This window comes from Rattus norvegicus, chromosome 9 (genome assembly GCF_036323735.1).
Source record: "Rattus norvegicus strain BN/NHsdMcwi chromosome 9, GRCr8, whole genome shotgun sequence".
NCBI lineage: Eukaryota > Metazoa > Chordata > Mammalia > Rodentia > Muridae > Rattus > Rattus norvegicus.
The window spans coordinates 50,596,415-50,620,016 of NC_086027.1; the positions used below are offsets into that span (position 1 = coordinate 50,596,415).

At 43.1% G+C, this 23,602-nt stretch overlaps 1 protein-coding gene and 1 long non-coding RNA gene across 7 annotated transcripts in view; one reads left to right on the forward strand and one right to left on the reverse strand.

Moving 5' to 3' along the window:
• The window catches only part of Tmem182 (transmembrane protein 182), a 51,880-nt gene extending 41,386 nt beyond the window's left edge, over nucleotides 1–10,494 (forward strand). For 4 of the 5 annotated variants that reach the window (XM_039084079.1, XM_039084077.1, XM_039084078.2 and 1 more), the window contains one exon: nucleotides 8,407–10,494. In XM_039084079.1, coding sequence (XP_038940007.1) covers nucleotides 8,407–8,627 — 221 coding nt within the window. In that variant the 3' untranslated portion in view covers nucleotides 8,628–10,494. The remainder of the gene's footprint in view (nucleotides 1–8,406) is intronic. The other variant, NM_001109305.1, reaches the window with a different exon arrangement.
• A 5,462-nt stretch (nucleotides 10,495–15,956) lies between these two features.
• Nucleotides 15,957–19,690, reverse strand: LOC120094676 (uncharacterized). Of its 2 annotated transcripts, XR_005489117.2 has the most exons (3): nucleotides 18,365–19,690; nucleotides 17,491–17,628; nucleotides 15,957–16,408 (listed from the first exon to the last, which is right to left on the reverse strand). It is a non-coding gene; the product is annotated as an uncharacterized LOC120094676 (long non-coding RNA). The 2 variants fall into 2 exon arrangements; XR_010054768.1 differs by having other exon boundaries at nucleotides 17,491–19,690.
• Nucleotides 19,691–23,602: the final 3,912 nt, after the last annotated feature.

A 23,602-nucleotide genomic window follows, 5' to 3' on the forward strand; every position in this document is an offset into this window, starting at 1 on the left:
CTTACCAGCATGTGCTGTCACTTGAGTTTTTTGATCTTAGCCATTCTGATGGATATAAGGTAGACTCTAAGAGTTGTTTTGATTTCAAGTTCCCTGATGAGTAGGGATGTTGAACATTTCTTTAGGTGCTTCTCAACCATTAGAGATTCCTCTGTGGAGAATCTCTGATTAGATCTATACACCATTTTTAAATTGGGTCATTTGGTTTGTTGATGTCTAATTCCTTGCGTTCTTTATATATCAGCCCTCTGTCAGATGTAGAGTTGGTGGAGATCTTATCCCATTCTGTAGGCTGTGGTTTTGTTCTTTTGACAGTGCCATCTGCAAAGACTTTTATTTTAAAAATATTTAAGTTATGACCTTCCCCCAGGTGCTTCTGAGAGAGAGAGAGAGAGAAAGAGAGAGAGAGAGAGAGAAAGAGAGAGAGAGAGAGAAAGAGAGAGAGAGAAAGAGAGAGAGAGAGAGAGAGAGAGAGAGAGAAAGAGAGAGAGAGAGAGAGAGAGAGAGAGAGAGAGAGAGATCCCTTTCTGATGTGGTACCATATGGCATAAGTGATGGCACTCCAGAAAGAGGGAGCCAAAGCCCCACAGAAGGATTCCTGAGAGGAGCCTTTCAAACTGTTCATGAAGCAGAATCCTCCCAGGAACAGGAATAGGCATGGAGATGAGACCCAGCAAGTGTTCCAGAGACCTGCACTCCCACCCACTACAGAGTACAGAGTGTTTGTCCTGGTTGGGGGCAGTCTGGGTCATGGCTTGGTTTCTGTCCAGGCACATCTAACAGTCAAGAGGCTGGCACAATATGAATGTGGGGCATCCTTTATGGAAAACCATGAACTTCGGGGTGGAAGGATACCTCCCATAGCTTCAGCGTGCCTCTGAAATCTGTCCCTGTTCTGAGAACTAATGCTTCCCCACGACTGCAGTGTCATCCTGTTGTATCACCAATCATTTACTGCAGGGGGCTTTAGATGTGCAAAACAGCAAGGATTTGCTGGTCCTTAGGCACTGTGTCTTGTCTAGAGTTGGGCTTCCTCCCATATACCTTATTCTTTTCAGAGGCTGCATATTTCTTATATATCCTTCCTCAGATGGGAAGGGATCTCATGTCTCTGCAAATACTCTATCATCCCAGATTTCCCCTGAACAGTAACTCTGCTGAGAAACAACGAGTAGTAAGTCGCTGAGGAATATTGAATGTGTTTTTTTTAATTTATTTTTTACTAACTTTTACAACTTCTTACAATCTCCCAACTTGTTGAATTCTGTTTGGTCAGTAGCACATTTCAGTATGGATTCATTGGGACAGTCATATTGATCTACGCTAAGAGGTTGCTCTACAAATAATTTTTACTTCCTGTAATGAAAGGGCTGGTGGGGAGGGGCAGGGGGTTTGATTAACTGGAAAGGTGAAGCAGAAAACACCCTCCAGATGGATGCGTCCAAGTCTGGATTGGTTTGTAATCTTAAAAAAAAAAAAAAAAAAAAAAAATCCATGATTAGACTGTGGGGAGATTGGTGCCATCTGGTGGACACTTTTGGTAAAACGTGGGAGGCAAATTGTCTAGCTTCCAAGGCAGTGGTTCTCAATCTGGCAGTGGAACAACCCTTTCACAGAAGTCACCTAAGACAGTCAGAAAACAGATATTTACACTACAGCTCATAACGGTAGCAAAATTACCATGACGAAGTAACAAGGAAAATACTTTTATGGTTTGGGGGTCACCAGGACACGAGGAACTGCATTAAAGGGTTGCAGCATTAGGAAGACTGAGAATCACTATCCTAAGGTCTCAGAGCAGGAAGGAACCAGGAGGAACTGACTTTTTATTTTTTTGCTTCCAGATCCTTTGTGACACAGCAGGGTCACATGAGATACTCTTAGGTTGTAGAACACTGCAGATGACATTTGCTGCTCATTGACACTAACTCATGCCAACCCCTGGTGATGATAGCGATGGTGATGATGTTGTTAGCTGATGCTTCCTAAGGATGATGTGTTCCAGCACAGTGCCCACTTCTGTGTCCCATCTCATTCCCCATGACCTCTTTCTTATGTGAGCTCTCATAAGTAAGTGACCACCATTTACCAATGAGGTAACAGATGGAGAAATGAGGAACACGCACAGAGTTACTTCAAAGAGGAAACCTTTCCAGCCAGGAGAGTGTGATGAAAGCCAGGGTGGTCAGAATCCAGACTTGTGCCTTTCAAATACATCCTGAAACTCAGTGGTTGTGAGTAAAAATCATCCCTGCAACTGAAATGCTTGTAGGGGACTCTCTGTTTATTCTCATTTCCCAATGCCATTCATCACGCTGAGCACACAAATGTTTAATGATGAAAATTATCATATGTGTTTGGGAAGCCCTGTATGTAGTATATAGGGTCAACTGACCATATAAAATCACTACTCCAGAGAATGAAAGAAAAAAAAGCAGCCAGTGGATTTGAGGAGGTGGGAGGGTGCTGTGTGCAGTGGCGGATGTCAGGTAGGTGAACTGTAAGAACAGTTAGGACTAACTCAAAAGGCTGTAGAAACATCAGAGGAGAAGTCTCAGAAAAGGAATGGAGAAGATCGAAGAGTATTGGACACAATGTATCAGTTGTTTTAAACTTCTAAAATAGGATACATTAAACAGAGCATCATCTGATTCTAAGAGGAAACAATAACCTATTAGTGTAAAGAAGAAAGAACAAATTATTATAAAACACAATTTAACATATTTTAAAGAACATTTAGCTTCTTTGCCCAGAAAAGCAGTCTTAGTTTTAATGAATGCAATTTTTATGAAATTACTTGGAAAGTGCATTAGAATATAATGAGAAGTATTATCATCCAGCAAATGTGCAATTGGCAGATTTCCCATCTCTTTCTATAACATATAGAAGATAAAATAGACGTGTTGGGTTTGGCTGTAGGACTAACCATAAGAGGCAGTCAGCTTGCATGAGTCCCCATTGGCAGGGCATACACATCTTGTGGAAGTGCACAGAGACCTCAAACACTGACATGTTTTAGGTACTCGAGAGGTCATTAAATCACATAACATCAGGCTTGTAAATGTTGCAGCATTTTAAGACGATAATATTTAGTATGATAATTTAAATTTTAACCTGCTATCATAGGGGACTTTGAGATTCCTTCTGAACTCTTGCCTGTTCTCAGGCAGCCAGCCCTGTGCCACCTAGCTCTTTCTCTTAACTGTAAATATTAATATTTTCAACAAAAGGCTAGCAAAAGTCCCTAAATATTAGAGAAGCATAGCCTCCTTCCAAAGGAATCACAGCCAAATGGGTATAAGCATGAGTAATGTTCTGATTTCTAGGTTGGAGGCTAGTTCACAGGAGTTTTACAATTGTCTTGTTGTGTTTAATATTTTATGTTCTCAAAGTCAGAAATGTTGAATTCCCAAACAAATGATCACAAAATTAACCCACCCCCCACTCTACAGACTTTAGATGACATAACCGTTCAATACCACCTGTGAAGGAGCATCAAGAGCTCTGCTTAGAGGTCGGGGTTAATGTAGAACTTAGGTTGTATTCTGTTCCTTTTCAAGAACTGTGTCCTCAGTTGGTCTGAACAGAGCAGCTGCGGTGTTGGGGTTGGAAAGAAGGTCATTCAGCTCCTGCCAAGCACCAACTCAGCCAGTGTCCCTTTACAGACCTAAGGAAGGCACTTGTGACACAGCCTCATGGTGAATTCATCTCATGATGAGTCACTGTTTCTGCTACAAAATGACAGCAGGTGACTCACCTTTCATCTGTTTCTCTGGGGGTCCTGGCTAAGGAAAGCTTCTCCATTGCTGATCTCTCTAACAGGCCATGAGCCAGGTTTTTGTTTGGTTCCTTTGTAGCGGAACTCTCTGCCAGCCTTCCAAATAGCTCTGCTTCCGGAGTCAGTCTACTCTCTGGAGCTTCTGGGAATGTTTTCCAGACTCAAGTGATCCAGTTTGGGCTTGACGGATGTCTGGCTACTGTAGATCTCCCTATTCCTCCCTTCCTCCCTCTCTCTTTCCCTTTCTTCTTCTCTCTTCCTCCCATTCTCTCTCCCTCCTTTCCCCTTCCATTCTCCCTTCTGTCCTGCCTCTTCTTTCTTTCTTTTGGGAGTTGTAGGTATTGCTGTATATCTCTGATTGGTCTGAGGACTCACTGCATAACTAAACTTGAATTTGCAGCAAACCTCCTGCCTCAGCATCTAGTGCTGGTGTCAGGCACGGGCCATCCTGCATTCTTAGACCTCTTTCCACCCTCTGAAAGGAGTCAAAGCTAACCTGGGCCAATCATCCCCAGGCTTTGTTATGCTGACCTCCTGGTTATCTCTAGAGGTCCCGGCTAGATTTTGCCATGAATCTCCAAGTAGAGAAAAAAATTCCAAGGTTCTAATTTTCTTTTTACCGTAACTTCCTTGGAAAGGGACTTTTAAAATTATGACATTGCCCAGTCTTTCCTAAGTCCATTAAAAACTGATGCAATTTGCCCATAAAACTTGTCTATCAGTAACCAAAGAACTACCTTGGATTCTTAATTCTTCTGAAGCAGGCCACCACTACCTTTCGTTTAAACAAAGACACAAGAAATGGAGTTTCACAAAAACAGATGAGTATAAAGTTGATCATTTCAAGTCACTCTCCAAATTTCTTTTTAAAAAGTCATGTGCACTGTAACAGTTACCTTTCTGCTACTACAATAAAACATCATGACAAATTCAATTTATGGAAGAAATAGTTATTTTTTTGCTTACATGCCCAGAGGGATATAAGTCTATCATGTTTTGAGGGGCATAGGGGCAAGTGACAGATATGGTGCCAGGAGCTGAGAGACCATATCTTCAAATGCACATAGGACAGAAAGAGAGAGGGAGGGAGGGAGGGAGCGAGGGAGGGGGAGAGAGAGAGGGAGAGAGAGAGAATGAATCCTGGACTATGGATTTTGTTTATGTGTGGCACACCAGAGGTTCTGCCTCTTGATGTAGCACCCAGTCCATTCAGTGACATCACACCCCCTCCCCCATCACTTTGACAAAGATAACACTAGAGGGTTGGGGATTTAGCTTGGTGGTAGAGTGCTTGCCTAACAAGTTCAAGGCCTCAGCTCTGAAACAAAACAAAACAAGACAAAACAAAAACACACACACACAAACAAAGATAACACTAGTGATGTTAACTGTGATCACTTTGAAAGTCCTGCCATTTGACAGGTTTCTTCAGCAAAGGTTATCCTCTGCTCCTTTATAGTTAGGTTTGTGGAAGAGCTGGGGGGTACTTACATTGTTTCACTACACTCATTGTTACATTGTTTCACTGTACTCATCACCACATTGTTTCACCACACTCATTGCCACATTGTTTTGCTGTACTCATTGTTGCATTGTTTCACTGTGCCAGTTGTTACATTGTTTTTCTGTATTCATTGCCATACTGTTTCTCTGCACTAATTACATTGTTGCCTCCAACTCACTGGTACATTGTTTCGCTGTACTCATTGTTACATTGTCCCGTCATCTAGGTTTCTCATTTCTATCACCTACTATCTGCTACCGTGAATTTACTCTAACATGAGGGAGACCATCCTTGGTGGTTTTTTTTTTTAATTTTTATTTTTTTTACTTTTCAAGATGTGTAGCTCCAATTAGAATTGATGGTTTGTTTGATTAGTCTAGCTGCAAGGAACAGCTAGCTACCTGCCTCCCCTCTTGATCAGAGACCTTGTACAGGTTCTCCTGATTAAATCTCACAGCATTTGCAGTTAAAGCAGTTCACCCCCATCTCCCACCCCTGATCATCATTCATAATTTAATTGCTAGGGAGATACTGTTTTGCCCCATGGGTAAGATAGAATCACAAACTGATTCATATATATTGAAGAGACTGTGTTAATTTGTGTCAATTAAAGAACAGATTAAAAATTAAATAAATAAGTATTTAATGCTTTCCTAATGCAATTCTCCTCACAATAACAGCATAGCTTAAGTACAAGTTATTTCTTATTAGTAATCACCTACATTATAGCCCAGAATGTACTTTTTAAATTCTAAATACAATCATGGCTTTTGAAAAGATGCATATAGGTGACTGACTCTTCACAAAAGCAATTTAATTTTTTAATAAGAAGATCTGAAAAGATGGTGTTTTGTAATGGAAGGGAGATCAAAACCATAGCAACAAAGAACATGAAGAGCTGTGGAGTGTGCAGGAGCCAAAGGATGCTGTGCAAAGTGCCTCCTCCTCTTTCTTGTTCTTAAACAGTCATCAGCCCAGTGCGTCCACTGGGATGTTTTAACTTGTAATGGGCCCTAGAGCAATAGGTACAAGATGCCACCAGGACAAGGCTCTGAAACCGTGAGTGAAAACAAGCACTTTCTCATTAGAAATTGATTACCTCAGAGTGATTGGCATATCAGTGGACTTTATACGACGTTAATTGTGTATTCTACTCCATAGTTCAATGAGCATAACTCTAGCCTTCATTCTGGATTTGACCATTTGCACAACAGCAAATGCCCACAAGTTCTAGTACTGATCCAAATCCTTCGGGCTGAGCCAGTCACTCACTGTCACATCAAAAACCAATGATATCATGGCATCAGGAGCCAACGATGAACCTGGTAGTTACAGTAGCAGCCACATCTGAAGAGTATGTGCCCAGAGTTGCTCAAATAAATGTTCATAGGTTTCTGTTGTCCCAATGGCTACAGTCAAGGCCTTACCAGGGCGATGTGTTCTCCATTCTCAGAATACTAAGAAGTTGTGAACTGATGGGTTATGCGGAGGTGTTGACACACTGTGTAATGTTGCCTCTTCCTTCGACATCTTTGTGTCCACTGTCCCTCTCTCACTCAACTCCTTTCTCTCCTTCTCCTTCTCCACCTCTAACCCTTCTCCCTCTTCTTCCTCTACCTCCCTTTCCCACTTTTTTCTTCTCACCCCATCATGTCTTCTTTTCCTGCCTGTTCCTTCTTTCTTCTTTCTTACCCCCTCTCTTCTTCCATTCTCTTTATTTCCGCCCTTTCCTTGCATTTCTTTCCTGTCTTCTTTCCTTCTATCCTCCTTCTCTGTCTTGCTTCTTCCCCCCCTCCTATTTCATATTTTCTTTTCTTATTACTTGCCTGTCCTCTTTTTCCTTGTATTTCTTTCCTCCCTCTTTCCTTCTTTCCCTTTTCCTTTTGCTTCCCTTCTTCTCCCTTTCTTTCATTTAAACAAAGCCTGTGATCTCAAATCTATTGGTTTATGTTTCTCAGACTTTTCTGTCATCAATATTCTTTCTTTGTTCTTCCAAGACAAGGATTCTATCTAATGTGTGTCTTTAATGCATGTAGATGCACATTATTCAACATACATCTAATATTTATCATTTAATGTACATCATCATGAGTGGACAGGTGAGGGGTTGATGGAGAGATGTCTCAGGGCTTCAGAGCACTGGTTGCTTCTCTGAGTCTCAGAACCCACCCACATGGTGGCTCACACCTGTCCTGTCTGTAACCCCAGTCCTAGGGGATTGAACACCCTCTTCTGACCTCTTCTAGCACAGAATGTATGCGTATGGTGCATAGATATACACACAGGCCGAACACTTACACAAATAAAATAAAAATGGAGATTAAAACACACAACATTTGTTTGCCCCATTGCCCAGTTTGTACATGCAAGTGGTCATGCCTGTTCTTGTATGGTGCTCACATAGATTTGTTTTCACAGCCATGTTTGGTTGCAGCTCCATAGAGTTAGGTGGATTTCCATGGTGTAGCAAGAGTTTGAAGAGCCTGGGCTGAAAACCACTAGTTGTGACTGTACACACTTAATGCCATGGGGCTGAGAGAGCTATTTCCATGGATCCATTGCATTTTTTTGAAAGAAGCAATAATGGGCTATACTGCTTGCTTCAAACCTAGCATCAGTTAAGGTGTATACATGTCAATATAAATATTCATAGAGTCGTCACAGTACCTGGCAAACAGTAAGTACTCAATAAGTGCATATCACCTATGGTTGTTGTACCTCATGCTGATTCAGCTGTCCACAGAATGCTTTAAAATATGAAAACCAACATCGTGTCTACCTTGTTCTCACCCTTTCTAATGCTGCAACCCTTTAACACAGTCCCCCAAGTTGTGGCAGACCTCTGCCATAAAATTATTTCATCACTGTAATTCACAACTGTAATTTTGCCATGGTTGTGAATTGTGATGTAAATACCTGTTTCCCCTATGGTCTTAGGTGAACCCTGCAAAAAGGTCATTTGACCCACAGGTTGAGAATCACCGATTTAGCTGACAGAGAAGGACACAGACAGTGTTTGATTTAGGTCAGAAATGAGGCGTTTACCCTTGAACAAATGAATGCTTTAGAGTGGTTTGGAGGGACGATACCCCCAGAAAGGCTAACGGTCTTCTCCTCTCCTCAGGTGTCCTGTTTTCCCTGGTGGTGATACTGTATGTCATCTGGGTCCAGGCAGTGTCTGACATGGAAAGCTACAGAGCCTCGAAAATGAAAGACTGCTGGGAGTTCACGCCTTCTGTTCTGTACGGCTGGTCGTTTTTTCTGGCCCCGGCTGGAGTATTTTTCTCTCTGCTCGCTGGGCTACTCTTTCTTGTTGTTGGGTGGCATATCCAGACGCATCACTAAACCTTTGCCACTGCGGTTTTCAGGAGACATTTCACAGTACCACACTCCCCCTGTGCGTTTTGTGTTAGCAATGGTAGCTGCAGAAAATTAGTGGATATACATTTGGAGTTGTTATTCCTCAATGAGTCATTTTACTTGTGATTTCTCCTCATGAGGAAAGCCTTTGACTTCTCTAGAACCCAAAGTTGTCTGTGCTGGCAAGGAGCTAGTTCTCCAGGGAGCAGGTAGTGGGTCCATCCTACGGTTTGGTGTAAACATAGGGTGCGTAATGTGATCACCCACAGCAAACCAAACTAGGTTGAATGTCTCCTTGACATTCGTTTCTACTACTTTTTAAAACAGGGAGAATAATTAATGGGAAACAAATGCCTCACAACTTGTTTCGTTCCTTCTCCACCTTCATGCCCTGATACTTACCCACTGACTTCTGTGAGCCAATGATTCATTATTTAAAAATAGATAGCAGTTGTTCTTGTTATCAGAGCTCTGAACTCCCTAGTTCAAAAGGGCCACGACAATAATACCAAACGTGGCTAGTCTAATTTATTACCAACTGCATCATCTGAGATTTTTCTTGATTGTGTATGCTTACAGAAACCTTACACTGTTGGAAAGCAGCAAACTCACACAGCAAAGTGCATACAATGCAGATTAGAACTGTGTGAAGTTAAGGGGAGGGGAGAGAACCCCAGATTGTAACAAGGTTTAAAATTGGTAAAAGCCAAGAGCCTCAGCTTAGCCCATAATTCCGTCTAATACTTTAAATTTCCCATTTAAAACTTAAATTGCCAAGATGTTCAGCACATTTAAATTTATTGAGAGAACGTGCTTTTAATAGTGTCCAGCTATAAAGTTTCCAGGTACTTGCATGTGACGATTATAATAGCCTTGCTTTATGAAGACCACGGCATATTAACTTTCCTCCATGTTTTACAGGATCCAGTTCTTCTGGTCATTTGATCGCATATTATCCCTCAATTTCATCCTCTTTGGTGTACACGCCAGAACTCTCCCAGACCCACAATCTCCCCTAACCTCCTGCAAGGAAAGGAAATATAATTCTCTATTATTCACTAGCACAGGCATTTTGAAATATCAGAGAGGTTCATTTGCCAGGATCGTTGATTGAAATCAAGCCCATACCCAAGAGTCTTCCCTCTACTGGTACTTGTATTCTGGAAGTTTCTATCAAGGAGGTGTTTGGTGTCGGTGAGGCACTGAGAAACACACAGCACTCTGGCTTTGTTGGGGACCCTATGATATGTTCTGCAGCTGTAGCAACAACACTGAGGCAGGGGGATGACCACCTGAAAGGTGCTCTGGAAAGGTCAGGTTAGGTCTTATTTGTTGCGGGTGTAGTACTGCTGCTGTCTCAGCCTTCCCTACAGCCTGCTTTATACACAGAGGGAGACTTGGAAGGCTAGCAGGAGCCTAAGCTATCTACTAACCCTTGAGGGTGTTTTAGTGACCAGACTTGCCTGAAATAGTAACAGCTATTTGTAACACTCCAGGGTTTAGCTCACCCTGCAAGCCATTTCAAGGACATCGATACATGTTTGTGTTACTTTCACGATATCTTGTTTCCTTTTGATATCCGCTCATTTGCTTCTTGGCTTTCTTTGTCTTGGTTCTGTTATGCATATAGCCTGTGATATTAAGCTACAGCATGCCATTAAATTTTCCAGAGGTCCCTTAGCTGTATTTGGTTAGTTTGTGTCACCTGAACATATGATTCTTTTTTTTCTTTCTTTTTTTTTTTTTTTTTTTTTGGTAGAACTTTGGGTTGGAACCCCTTTCAGGACTCTATGCTGTTTAAATTTCTCATGCAAGCTGTTTCTAGTAAAAGTTTGAATATTTTTAAATTTCAGATGGTTGCCCGTATTTTTCATTCCCTTACATGGCTACTGTGTGTTTACTCTAAGGCAATTGGCCAGATAGCTGACAAGCGTGACAATTTATACAGAGCCACATGGTCGAAGTCTCTCTGAGCTGTCACATGACACTCACACTGATGCTAAGTACTGTTCTCAACTGCTATGAAGTGGATGAACGAGGGCGAGTTGTGTTTGCTGGACTGATATAAAAGCTGTTGCTTGAAAGTGAGTGCTAGAGCTTCATGTCTGAGGGGTACTGGCTTCCAGTTGTCCAGGCTGTGTTTATTTCTGTTTGGGGTACACAGGCTTATCTTGGAAGCAGTCAAGGGGAAGGTTAATATTTCTTTGAGTATTGATTTTGGACTCTAACTTTTCCTTTTAACAAATAGGACAGCTCTTCAGTGATACAGTTAAAAGGAGTGAGGAAGAAAGGCAGCAACGAATGGCTTGCCATTTTGAAAGCTGCAGTGTCCCTGTGTATTGGGCTTTCTCACTGGGCTTAGGTCAGAGAGTGGCAGATGACGCACAAATTAAAGCCAGCTGGAGAGACTACAGAGAGCAACTTAATGATAGGGTTAGGCTGAGGTTTGATGGAAGGGGTGTCTGAAATAACAGACTATGTGGTATGCTCTCTGTGGTCCTCTTTACCAGGAATCTGTGAAATACGGTATTGAAGTTGAAGGTTAAATTCATTTGTGAGGGAGTAGAGTAGAGCAAATAACTCCATTTGGTAATTATCATTAAAGTTGTGTGTGTGTGTGTGTGTGTGAGAGAGAGAGAGAGAGAGAGAGAGAGAGAGACAGAGACAGAGACAGAGACAGAGACAGAGAGACAGAGAGAGACAGAGGGACAGAGAGACAGAGAGACAGAAAGAGACAGAGAGACAGACAGAGTGCTGTACTAGAGCTCAGCAAGCTTTACAGTGTTGTTTACTGTGGAGAACGGTGACATCATCATGTCAGGATGACATCTGAATAGTGTCACTCAATATATGATGATTTTTTTTCAACATGGCCATAATTTGATCTGTCTTTTCATGACAGTGACCAAGCTAGTTTTATAAAGGAACTTAGAATGTGAGAGAAAACACAGAGGACTGGTCTATAGCTGGGCCCAAGGCTCTTGATGTGGGGCAGGGGGTGGGGATCATCAGGAAATACTAGTAGTGCTGGGAAACATGGTAATGAGGAAAGTCAAAACAAGACTTGCTTTTGGTGTGTCTCCAGGGGGATGGGAGGTTCATAAACAGAGATGAGTAGAAAAAGGAATTCTCAATGATTGTCTGGAGGAATTAAGTATATGGAGACTTTTCAGCAATGGTTAAATGTAAGGGGAAAAATTCCAGAAAGAACTTGGGAAGACATTATCTTATATATTCAAAATCATGGAGGGCAGAGGAAGATTTACATCTTTCATATTACAACTGATACACACACACACACACACACACACACACACACACAAACTAAGGAAAAAGATTCTTTAAACCAGATGGCGGGGGTGGGGGTGAGACAGAGAGGAAATACGTAGTCAAGGCTAGCTACAGATAAGAGCACTGTTACCTGCAGTCACCCCAGCTTCTCAGAGCAGAGGCAACTGCATCTCAGTGTTCATGGCCTCATTACGTCACACAGTGAGTTCACATCTAGCCTGGGCATCACAGCAATATCTCATTTTAAAGTAAAAAAAGGAAAGGGGGTGCTGGGATATATCTTAGAGGTAGAGCTGTTACCTAGTGTGTTCCAAAGTCCTATTCAACTGGCGTATGGAGTTCAGAGTTTTCACACTGGTCAACAAAAGCCAGAGCTCTGGTTTGTTCTTCAGCATTAAGTTCAGTGTGGAGCATGTGTGGGTGGTGAATACTAGGTGTGGTGATTTAAATATGCTTGGCCCATGGAAAGTGGCACTATTAGGAGGTATGGCCTTGTTGGAGGACTGTAGGTATGAGCTTTAAGACCCTCTTCCTAGCTGCCTGGAAGCCAGTCTTCTGTTTGCCTTTGAAAAAGATGTAGAAGTCTCTGCTCCTCCTGCACCATGCCTGCCTGGATGCTGCCATGTTCCCACCTTGATGATAATGGACTGAACCTCTGAACCTGTGAGTCAGCCTCAATTAAATGTTGATCTTTTAAGAGGTGCCTTGGTCATGATGTCTGTTCACAGTAGTAAAACCCCAACTAAGACAAATCAAAACCTTTTTTTTTGTTGTTTTCCTCATAATAATTCAAGACAAAACATGCTGATTAATTTAGAAGATTCAAACTCCCCTTCTCAGTTTAGGTATGGTGAGTGAATGCCACCTTTTCTTTGCTACATTTCTGCCTTTATGAGTAAGTTTAGGGGTACTAAGAAAAATGAAGCTGAGTTGCAAATGCAAATATTTAAAAATATGCTTGCCCCATCTAAAGTGGGTTTTAAGCTACTTTGCTTAAGCTCCACCCAGGGCAGAAAAGACCCTCTTCCTGGCTGCTTAGGAAAGCAGTTATCAGGGAGTGAAACCAGCCCAAGAGAAAGAACTGTGTGGTGGTCATCAAAGCTAAAAGGAATTGCAGATCAGACATGGAGACTTGGTGTTTGGCTTTTACCCAGCTGGTTTGGGGTCTTGCTTTGGTCCAGTATTTCCTCATTATGATGTTTTGGAATGGCAATGTGTATCCTGTGATATTGGAAGTATGTGATCTGTTTATTTTAATTTTGATTTTATAGGGGATTATAGTTAAGATTGCATGAATCTCAGAAGAGACATTGATCTTTAGACTTTTAACATTACTGAAATTGTTATAGATTTTGGGGACTTCTGATGTTGGACTAAATGTATTTTGCATTATGTTATGTTTAGGTATGGCCCCCATAGACTCCTGCATTTGAACAAGCCTATGGGGGCCAGGGAGTAGAATATGGTGGTTTGAATATGCTTGGCCCATGGGAAGTGGCACTATTAGGAGGTGTGGCCTTGTTGGAGGAAGTAGTGGTGAACTTTGAGATCCTTTGTTTAAGCTCTGCTCAAGGCAGAACCAAAGGCAGAACAGAACCTTCTCCTGGCTCTCTGTGGAAGACAGTCTCCTCCTGCCTTCAGATCAAGATGTAGAACTCTTGGCTCCTCCAGCACCATTGTCTGCCTGCATGATATCTCTTTTCCCAACGTGGGAACGCTGCTGTGACCAGAATATTCCATCTTCCTTAGGCAGTAGATGCTCCCTGACTTGCTTTCTCTGGAAGTGTTTTAGAAGAAAATTGTGGTTTACTTTGGAAGTTTGAAGTTTCACGTCTGTCTAGACAAATCGGTGTCTCCTACTGGTGCTGGGAGATCTCAGTTTCCTATTGAGAACAATCTGAAGGTAAATCTCAAGGGGCTGGGCTGGGAGCATCTCAAATTCCAGGTCAGCCTGGGTCACCTGCCTCAAAAAGGAAAGGAAGAATGAAAGCAAAAGCAAGAAAATTCCAAGACTTGCTTCAGTATTGCACTAGATCCTGAGCCTGAGATTCCGTAATATGCAAGTTGCCCAGTTTTGATCTGTAAAAATGCTTGACACATAAGGGAAATAAATTATTAAAAAGGGGGTCATAAAGTAAAAGAACATTGAGGAGGAGACAGGAGGGAGGGAGGGAGAGAGAGAGAGAGAGAGAGAGAGAGAGAGAGAGAGAGAGAGAGAGAGAAGCTGTGGCAGGACAATATGATCAAAAGCAAATGGATAAGAAAATGGTGTGTTAACTAGAAGACTAGGTGATGACTTGAATATCATGCCTTAGTCAGCGCTACTACTGCAGTGAAGCACCACGACCAGAAACAACCTGGCAGCAAAGGGTTTATTCACCTACAGTTCCATGTAACAGCTGATCCTCAAAAGCAGTTCACCCATGGAGGGCTGCTGCTTACTGACTTGTTCTTCATGGCTTGCTCAGTCAGCTTTCTTATAGAATCCGGGACCACCATCCCAGGTGTGGCCCCACTCCCAATGGGCTGGGTCCTCCCCCATTGATCATCAATTAAGAAAATGCCCTACAAGTCCATTTCTCAGAAAACTGGAAATAGTTCTATCTCAAGACCCAGCTATACCACTCCTGGGCATATACCCAAAAGATGCTCCACCATCCACAAGGACACATGCTCAACTATGCTCATAGCAGCTGGAAACAACCTAGACGTCCTTAACTGAAGAGTGGATAAAGAAAATATGGTACATCTATACAATGGAATACTGTTCAGCTATTAAAAACAAAGATATCATGAATTTTGAAGGCAAATGGATGGAACTTGAGAATATCAGCCTAAGTGAGGTAACCCAGACCCAAAAGGACATGCGTGGTATGCTCTCACTTATAAGTGGATATTAGCCATAAAATACAGAATACCCATGCTACACTCCACAGACCCATAGAAGCTAAACAAAAAGAAAGGCCCAAGCAAGGATGCTTGCATCTCGTTTAGAAGGAGAAATAAAATAAGAGGCTGATGGAGGGAGGGGTCTGGGTGGGAGAGGGGATGGGGAAGGGAATGAGGGGAGGTTTAGGATCAAGTGTGGGGAGGGTTAGGATAGACGGTCATGAGAATGGATGGAAATCTGCAACTGACAGGGTGGGGAGGTGGGGATCATCTCGAGGACCTGCCAGAGATCTGGAATAGGGGGCACCCAAGAATCGATGGGGTGACCTTAGCTGTGCCTCACAGCATTGGGAATATAGAACTTGAAGAGGCCACCTCCTGTAGCCAGGGAGGAACCTCAGTGAAGTGATAGAGACACCAGCCCATCTACAAAACCTTCAACCCAAAACTTATCCTGCCTACAAGATATGCGGGGACAGGGATTGGAATAGAGACTGAGAGAATGGCCAACCAATAACCAGCCCAACTAGAGACCCATCCCATGGGCAAGCACCAATCCCTGGCCCTATTAATGATACTGTTATGCTTACAGACATGAGTCTTGCATGGCTGTCCTCTGAGAGGCTCCATGCAGCTGCTGACTCATGGATGCAGAGCCCCACAGCCAAATAGTAGGGGACTTTTATGGAAGAACTGGGGGAAGGGTTGAAGGTCCCGTGTTAACAGAGTCAACTAACCTGGACCCTTAGAGCTCTCCGAGACTGAGCCACCAAGCAAAGAGCAGACTTGGGCTGGATCTAGCCCACCTCCCGCCCTCCGCTCTGCACATGTGTAGCAGTTTGGTCTTCAGGTGGATCACGAACAACTGGAGTGGGGGCTATTCCCAAAGCTGTTGGCTGTCTGTAGGATATGTTATAGCTGGGCTGTCTTGTCTGGCCTCAGTGGGAGAGGTTGCATATAGCCCAGCAGAGACTTGATGTGCCAGGGTGTGGGGGGGTATGGAGAGGCTCTACCCTCTCAAAGGAGAAGGGGAGGCGGAGGGGAGGGGGAAGAATTGTGGGAGGGGGGAGAGATCGGGATGTAAAGTGAATATAAGTAAAATAATAAATAAGAAAAAAAAGAACATTGAGGATCTTAAATACAGACTTTGGTTGGATTCACAAGACTTCTCATTCTCTTCATCTGTAGCTTACTCATTTTGAGCAATCCTGGGGTGGGACAGTGTCTTACACAAGTAGGACAGACACATTCTACCACACCCCCCAACTCTAGCCTCCAACCACGTCTACCCCTCAGAGGCAGTGCAGGAGAGATCTGTTCTTCTGCTCTCTGTGTGACTGTCCTTAATGGCCACTGGAGGGCTGCACTCTGCTGTGCTGTAGCTTGTGGCTCATGTCCAGCAGTTACGGTCCCCGAACACTTCCCAGGCCTCAGGTAGCTAGCTAGACATCCTGGGTGAATGTTATTGCCTGATCGCTTTATTCCAGTGTTGTTCTCATCGTGGAATATTCAATTTTAGAGCCCAGATTTCACTGCTTACCAAGCTTTCCCACACACACAGTTTCCAAGGTGACTGCCTGTTCCACCTAATGCAATAGAGAGAAAAAATGTTAATGAAATATTTTAACCCTCTGAGCTGTTTTGCTTTACAAAAGTAATACATATTCATAGGTATTCAGTGGAAAGGAATGGCAAGACAGCACCAGTGATGCTGCCCTCCACCGCAAGAAGCCAGGAGCTGCTCAAATAGGCAACTGGGAGGCTTTGCAGAGTGAAGTTTTGTAGACTTAGCCATGTTTGTATGTGTGCGCATGTGTGCTTTATGTGTGCTATGTGTGTATTTTATGTGTGTTTTGCGTGTGCATGTATTGTGTATGTGAATGTGTATGTTTTTGTGTTATGTGTGCATGTGTATTATGTGTGTTATGTGTGTATTTTATGTGTTTTTGGTGTGCATGTGTGATGTGTATGTGTGTGTGTGCATGCTTGTGTGTTATGTATATGCACTTTGTGTGTTATGGGTGCATTTTACATGTATTTTGTGTATGTGCATGTGTTGTGTATGTGTATGTTTTTATGTTATGTATGTGTTTAATGGGCATGTGTATTGTGGGTGTTAATCTATTATTATGTGTGTATGTATGGGTGTTTTGCCTGCATGTATGCCTGTGTGCTTGGCATTCACGGAGGCCAAAGAAGGCACCACAGCCTCTAGGACTGGAGATAGAGATGGTTTTGAGTCATATTTTAAGTGCTGGGGATAAAACCCAGGTCCCTTGGAAGAATTGACAGTTCTGAGCCAACTCCCTGGCCTAAGTCTTATTTTTAACTTAGTATTACCACTTTTGTGCCATTAAATATATTTCAAAGTTTGTCTATGTTTTCCATACACAACCAAACTATACTCCTGAGTGCATGCTGGCCTGCTCTGGGTTTGAGCCTTGTTCCCTAGAGAGCTCATGTTTCAGTACTATGACCCCTGTGTGCTACCGAATACAAAGGACATTGCCTATGGTGACTGCAAGTTAGATAGGCATGGACCAGGGAGTTCCTATAGGAAACATAAAATGTGCTTTCTAAGTGTCCATGGAATGGAAGCCAAAATATGGCTGAAACTGACTGTCAATCAGATTTTGAGCAGTGTCTCGGTGGCTGTGAGATTGCTTACCTGTCTGCTACGGTCATTTTCCTTGGAGAGAAGAAACAGGAACAGAGACCCATGTAACTTCCTCAGAGCCACACACAGAGGAAGGATAGAAAGTAAGCTTCTAGGTGTGTGAGGCTCCATGCTGTTGCTATGTGTTTTCTGTAGTTGCAAAAGAAAAGCTGCTTTGAGCATGTCTAAGTGAAACAAATGCTCCTCCGGGTCACATTACATTAGCTGTATGAAGGAAAGTGAAGCTGCACAAAGCGAGTCCTGTTTAAATTCTTGATTCATGGTGAGATAGCATTGGAGTAGGAAACACTGGATGACACAGGGACAATGAGACATCTTGGTCTGTCTGTGGCTTCCCCAATTGCCAAGTCATTAATGAGAGGCTGATTTGAGTCCTAAGCCACTTGAATAACATCTGCTACTCTGTAGCAAAATCAGCTGAAAACAGTGTTGTGTATAGGGGCGTGGCTTTTCGGGGGTGTGGCTTTTCAGCCTCGATGGCCCACGCTCCTTCAAGCAAGGCACTGAGCTGCCTCTCAATCTTGAGCAGTGCTACCTTAGAGCCCCAAGGGGCATTTCCTGTGTGATTTTTAACCAAGTCTTACTTGCTGGTGATTAGGACAGCTGTGTGTGGGCCCTAGAGACAGGCAACCTCTGAGGAAAGGGAGGTCCCACCGGGGAACGACAATTCCATGTTTACTAATGTGGGGCTGAACAGATGACTCTGTGCTCCTGTCTCTCCGTGCGTGCAATTGGACAGTGAACGACTCTCTCCAGGTACCTGGCACAGTGCCCGCTACCAAGTACGTCTTTCAGAAAGGGTATCAACTATTACAGTTGTTGCTTAAAATGATGATGTTTCTGTGATAGCAGGTCTTGTTCTTACCCTTCAGAGGACAGCACCTACATCCTTCCCCCAGGCTATCCTCTGTCTCGATCCCATCATTGTGAAAACATGGAGCCTAAATGCCCCATGGCCTCTGCTGATTCCTTTTGCCTGGGACAGAGAGGAGAACCCTCTAGATCTCAAGACTAGATGACTATACACATGGGATGTGCCTAAACCTGAAAAGAAGACCGCCAAAGATGAGAAATCACCAAGGCATGGTTTGGATAGGCTTGCCAAACACAATTCCAAATGGAATTATGACCGTTAAAAAACGGGTGAATCTGTTTGATGGGGAAACAGAGAGATAATGAAAACCAGCTCTGCTTTCTATTGGCAATGCTTGCAGCCCCGTTATGTGGCTTCGCTCTGAAGCTTGTCCTCTCTAGCAGGCCAACAGCCCCTACAAGGGCTATTTGGCAGCCATTTCAGTCACAGATCATGTTACTGTGGCTGTGCCAGGCACCCATGTTGCAAACCGGTTCGTGACTGATCTCTGTAGAAAAAGCACCGGGTCCTGGTCTCTGTGATTTCCTTTCTTCATGCAGAACTTCTTTTGGGAGCAACTCTTTCTTGCTCTCACCACAGGGTAAGTGTAGCTGGGCTGTCATTCTGATGGACTGTATGATCAGGAACATTAGCTTTTCCTCCCTCTACATTTGCTTAAGAACTTATAAATTGTAGTGAACACAAAGTACTAAATCGAATGGAAAGAATGGAGTGACCTGCCAAGGGGAGCCAGGGTGCTCTCAAATGACTTCAAACGCTTCCCCACCCTCACGGCCCTTCAGGCTGAGTTTCTGTGCTGCCTCAAAGCTGAGCTCTGCATTCCTCCCCTGTCCCCCCTTTCTTTCCAGAGGCCTTTGGATGTCATTGATGTTGGAAGATTATTTCTTAAAAAGAAACCACAATCGGCCCTGCTTAAGAAGCAGAAGATGAGAGCTTTGAAAGTAGGAGCAAGTGGTGAGCAAAGAAAGAATGGATTTGAATGCCACCTTCATTATCACACATTATGGTGGAATGAATGCCTCAGAATGCCCAGTAAAGACGGCATGACATACACCTGTATCCCCAGCATGTAGGAGACTCAGGAGTTCAAGGTCATCTTTAGGTATATAGTTGAGTTCCAGGCCAGACTGGGCTACAGAAAATTTGTTTCAAAAACAACCGAAGAAAATCCCAACCAAACAAAATCAGTAACAACTCAAAAGAAAGAAGTGATCTTCCACAAAATTCGGGTAAGTCCTATGCTAAATAGGACAGTGCTGTGAAGGTTAGAGATGAAGATGTACTAGCATGGCAGAGACACTGCTCAGTAATACAGCCTTCCTAGAGGACCCAAGTTCTGTACACAGCACTAGTGCTGGACAGCTCACAATGGCCAGTTCTAGAGGTTCTGATTCCTTCTTCTGGATGCCAAGGGTACTGTGCTCTTGTGTGCATACCACACACACACACACACACACACACACACACACACAGACACAGACACCACACACAATCCACATACAACATACATACACCACACACACATACAACATGTAACACACGCACAAACCACATACAACATAGACACATATACAAACCACATACAACACAGACACCACACACAATCCACATACAACATACATATACCACACACCCAACATGTAATACACACACAAACCACATACAACATAGACACATATACAAACCACATACAACACAGACACCACACACAATCCACATACAACATACATATACCACACACCCAACATGTAACACACACACAAACCACATACAACATAGACACATACAAACCACATACAACACATTCACCACACACAATCCACATACAACATACATATAACACACACGCAGACACACACAAACCACATGTAACACACATCACATACATATGCATATGCACACAGATACACACACGCACACCATATAGCCACATATACATCACACACACAAACCACATAGACATATACCACCACGCCTATACACATTCACATCAAAGCACATACACACCACACATAAACAGACACACCATATAAATACACATCACACACACAAACTTACACCATATACAAACAGACATACCACCACACACACACAGAAACCACAAACAACATAGACACACACACAAACCACATATAACACACACCCACCACACAATCCACATACAACATACATATAATATACAACACACACAGACACAAACATCATGCAACATACATAACACATTCAGATACACATAAACCACATGTAACATACATTACATACATATGTGCACACACACAGATACACACACACCATACAGACACATATACACTACACACACAAACCACAGAGACATAACACACACACACACACTTTCACATCAAAACACATACACACAACACAAATATACAGACACACCATATAAATACACATCACACACACATAGACACACCATATACAAACACACACACATACACACACACACACACACACACCAGAGACATACAACACACATAAAAAGAAACACCACACACACAATTTTAGCTTAGCATGTGATTTAGTTCTTAACTAAGGGAGATAAATCAAATTTCCCTCAGGCCACATGTAACAAGAGACTCCCACCCCACATTGGAAAAAATATCACAAGGATTTTCTGTACTCGAAAATGTGGCCATAGGCCTGGCTGTCACTCAAGGGTAATGTGGATCTTAGCCATGGAGAAGACAGTCTGATTCTTCTCTGGGTGATGTTGAAAGAGTTGTTTGCAGAGTTTCTAATTCTACATGGTAAGCAGCTCATGTCCCAGGTGGTCAGGTCTTCTCTTTACAAGAGTCACCAGGAAAATACTTTATGATTTTCCATCCTCACTGGACCTGGTCCAGGCTTAGTTATTACTTCCATGTTATGGTCAGGTTGTGGATATTCAGGTGACAGTCACAATGTGGTAGGCCATGCTCCGTGGTGATCATCAGGGCCATGGGAATGCTGCTGGCATTCTAGGCCATCGATCATCCACCTGGCTTCTCTATAAACTTCCTCTGGCTGTGTGTCAGAGCGGGTACTCAATAAACACTGATGGAATGAATGTCATTGTGAGGACATTAGACTGTGCTGCTGTGAATGTCTGATACAGAGCAAAGCCCTCTACAAACAGCATAGAACAGGGTAGAGAAGGAACACCTGTCTTTGACAAGTTCAAAGCAGATCAGATGTTCTTCAGTGTGAATTTACCCTCACTCCGTGAGACAGGATCTTGTGTAGCTCTGGCTGTTCCTAAACTCTAACCTGCTGCCTCCCAGGTGCCACTATTAAATGCGTGCACCACTATGCCTGTGCTACCAGCATAACTGAGCTTCCCTTTGGCCCTCTAAGTCTCATTAATAGAGGCATTTAAGAGTGGACTCCAAAGGAATCTTGATGACAGTTTATTAGAGTGTAAGAGAAAACCGGATCTGTTTAAGTGAAGCTACCATCTGTAGCCAGGAGGAATGGAGAAAAAGTGAGAGCTTTCAAGTTAGGTTTGGACTAGAAACAGGAAACTAACTAGGAAAGGGATTGCACTTTCCAGAATGGAAGTGGTCTGCTCAGCAGAGCAAAGAGCCAGAGGTATAGGCTATGTGGGGAATGGGCTTTCTTATCTACACTCCATTCCTAGTTCCAGAACTTTGTTTTGTTTCTCACTATACTAGTCAGGATTCTCTAGAGGAACAGAATTGATAGAATGGACACAGGCACATGTGCACGCGTGCGTGCACACACACAGGCACATACATGCATACACACATACACATATACACGCACATGTATACACTCACACATGCACACTTGCATGCACACATACTCACAGGCATGCATACACACTCACACGCACATGTATACACACAGGCGCACACACATGCACAAACACATACACAGGCACATACACACACACACGCAGACACATTCACACACATGTACACACATGCACACACATGTATACACTCACACATGCACACATACTCAGACATACACATGCACACACAGGCATGTGCATGCATGCACACATAAGCATATATACACAGGTACATACATGTACACACATGCACACGTGCACACACATTCACACACGTGTGGACACATACACACATGTATATGCTCGCACATGCACACTTGCCTGCACACACTCACACATGTGTACACACTCACACGCACATGCACATATACACACACACATACTACACACAGAAGGGGGTTAGTAGAGTGGCTTACCAGTTATGGTTCAGCTAGTCCAGCAATGGCTGCCTATGAATGGAAATTCCAAGAATCCAGTAGTTGTTTAGTTCAATGGCTTCTTCCCTTCTTCATCTTTTTCCTTGGCACCACTCTAAACTGGGGACAAATCCAAAGGTGTCAGAAGTAGTGACAAAACTGTAAAGATATGTACACTGGAACCCAGAACTAGACCAATGCCAGTGAAGGGATGGATTTGCCAGCCAGAGTGAGGACAAGTAAGCGAAGAGCATCACTAGCAGCTGTGGCCCAGACTAAAGGTGGATCTTCCTTCTTCAGACGATTGAGAAACACACCTTACAGGGTACCCAGACTTCAGTTAATTACAGATATTCTCAAGTTGACACTCAGAATATTCATTACACTGAGCATGCCCTGTTCATCAGATGATGCCATGGGAAGGAAGGGCTTCCGGTTTCCCTCTGCAAACTGGCTTCTTTCACAGAGTAATCTTCATGAGCTTTCTTAGTATCCACTCTCCCATTGCCTCGGACACACCTGATTATCCCCCTCCCCAATTTTACTTTAATAATTTTTTAATCAAATTTTGGTTGTTTTTAACATAGTCTTTACATTTTTTATTCTTTAAAAATATCATCCCTCATTGTTACTCTCTTCTATCCCCAATCACAGATTTCTCCCAACTTCAGGTCATTTATTATTTATTTATTTAATTCACTGAATCCAATTAAAGGTGGAACGCAGGCGAGGAGTGTGTGTGTGTCATCCACCCGAACAGTCTTTCATTGGCCACATTCCTAAAGAAAAGTGACTCTCCCTCCCTCTGCAGCCTAAGTCGCTCCTTAGTTGGGAGAGAACCTAGGAAGCCCCCACCCACCCCCATGCTGCTCTTATTAATTGGCTTGACCTTGGGCAGGAAGATGCTACTCGAGAGCCTATGATCTCTGGAGTTCCAAGTAGATAATACAAGAGGGACAGAACGAAGAGTAGGGAGAGAATACTCAGAGCTAATGGTCTTCA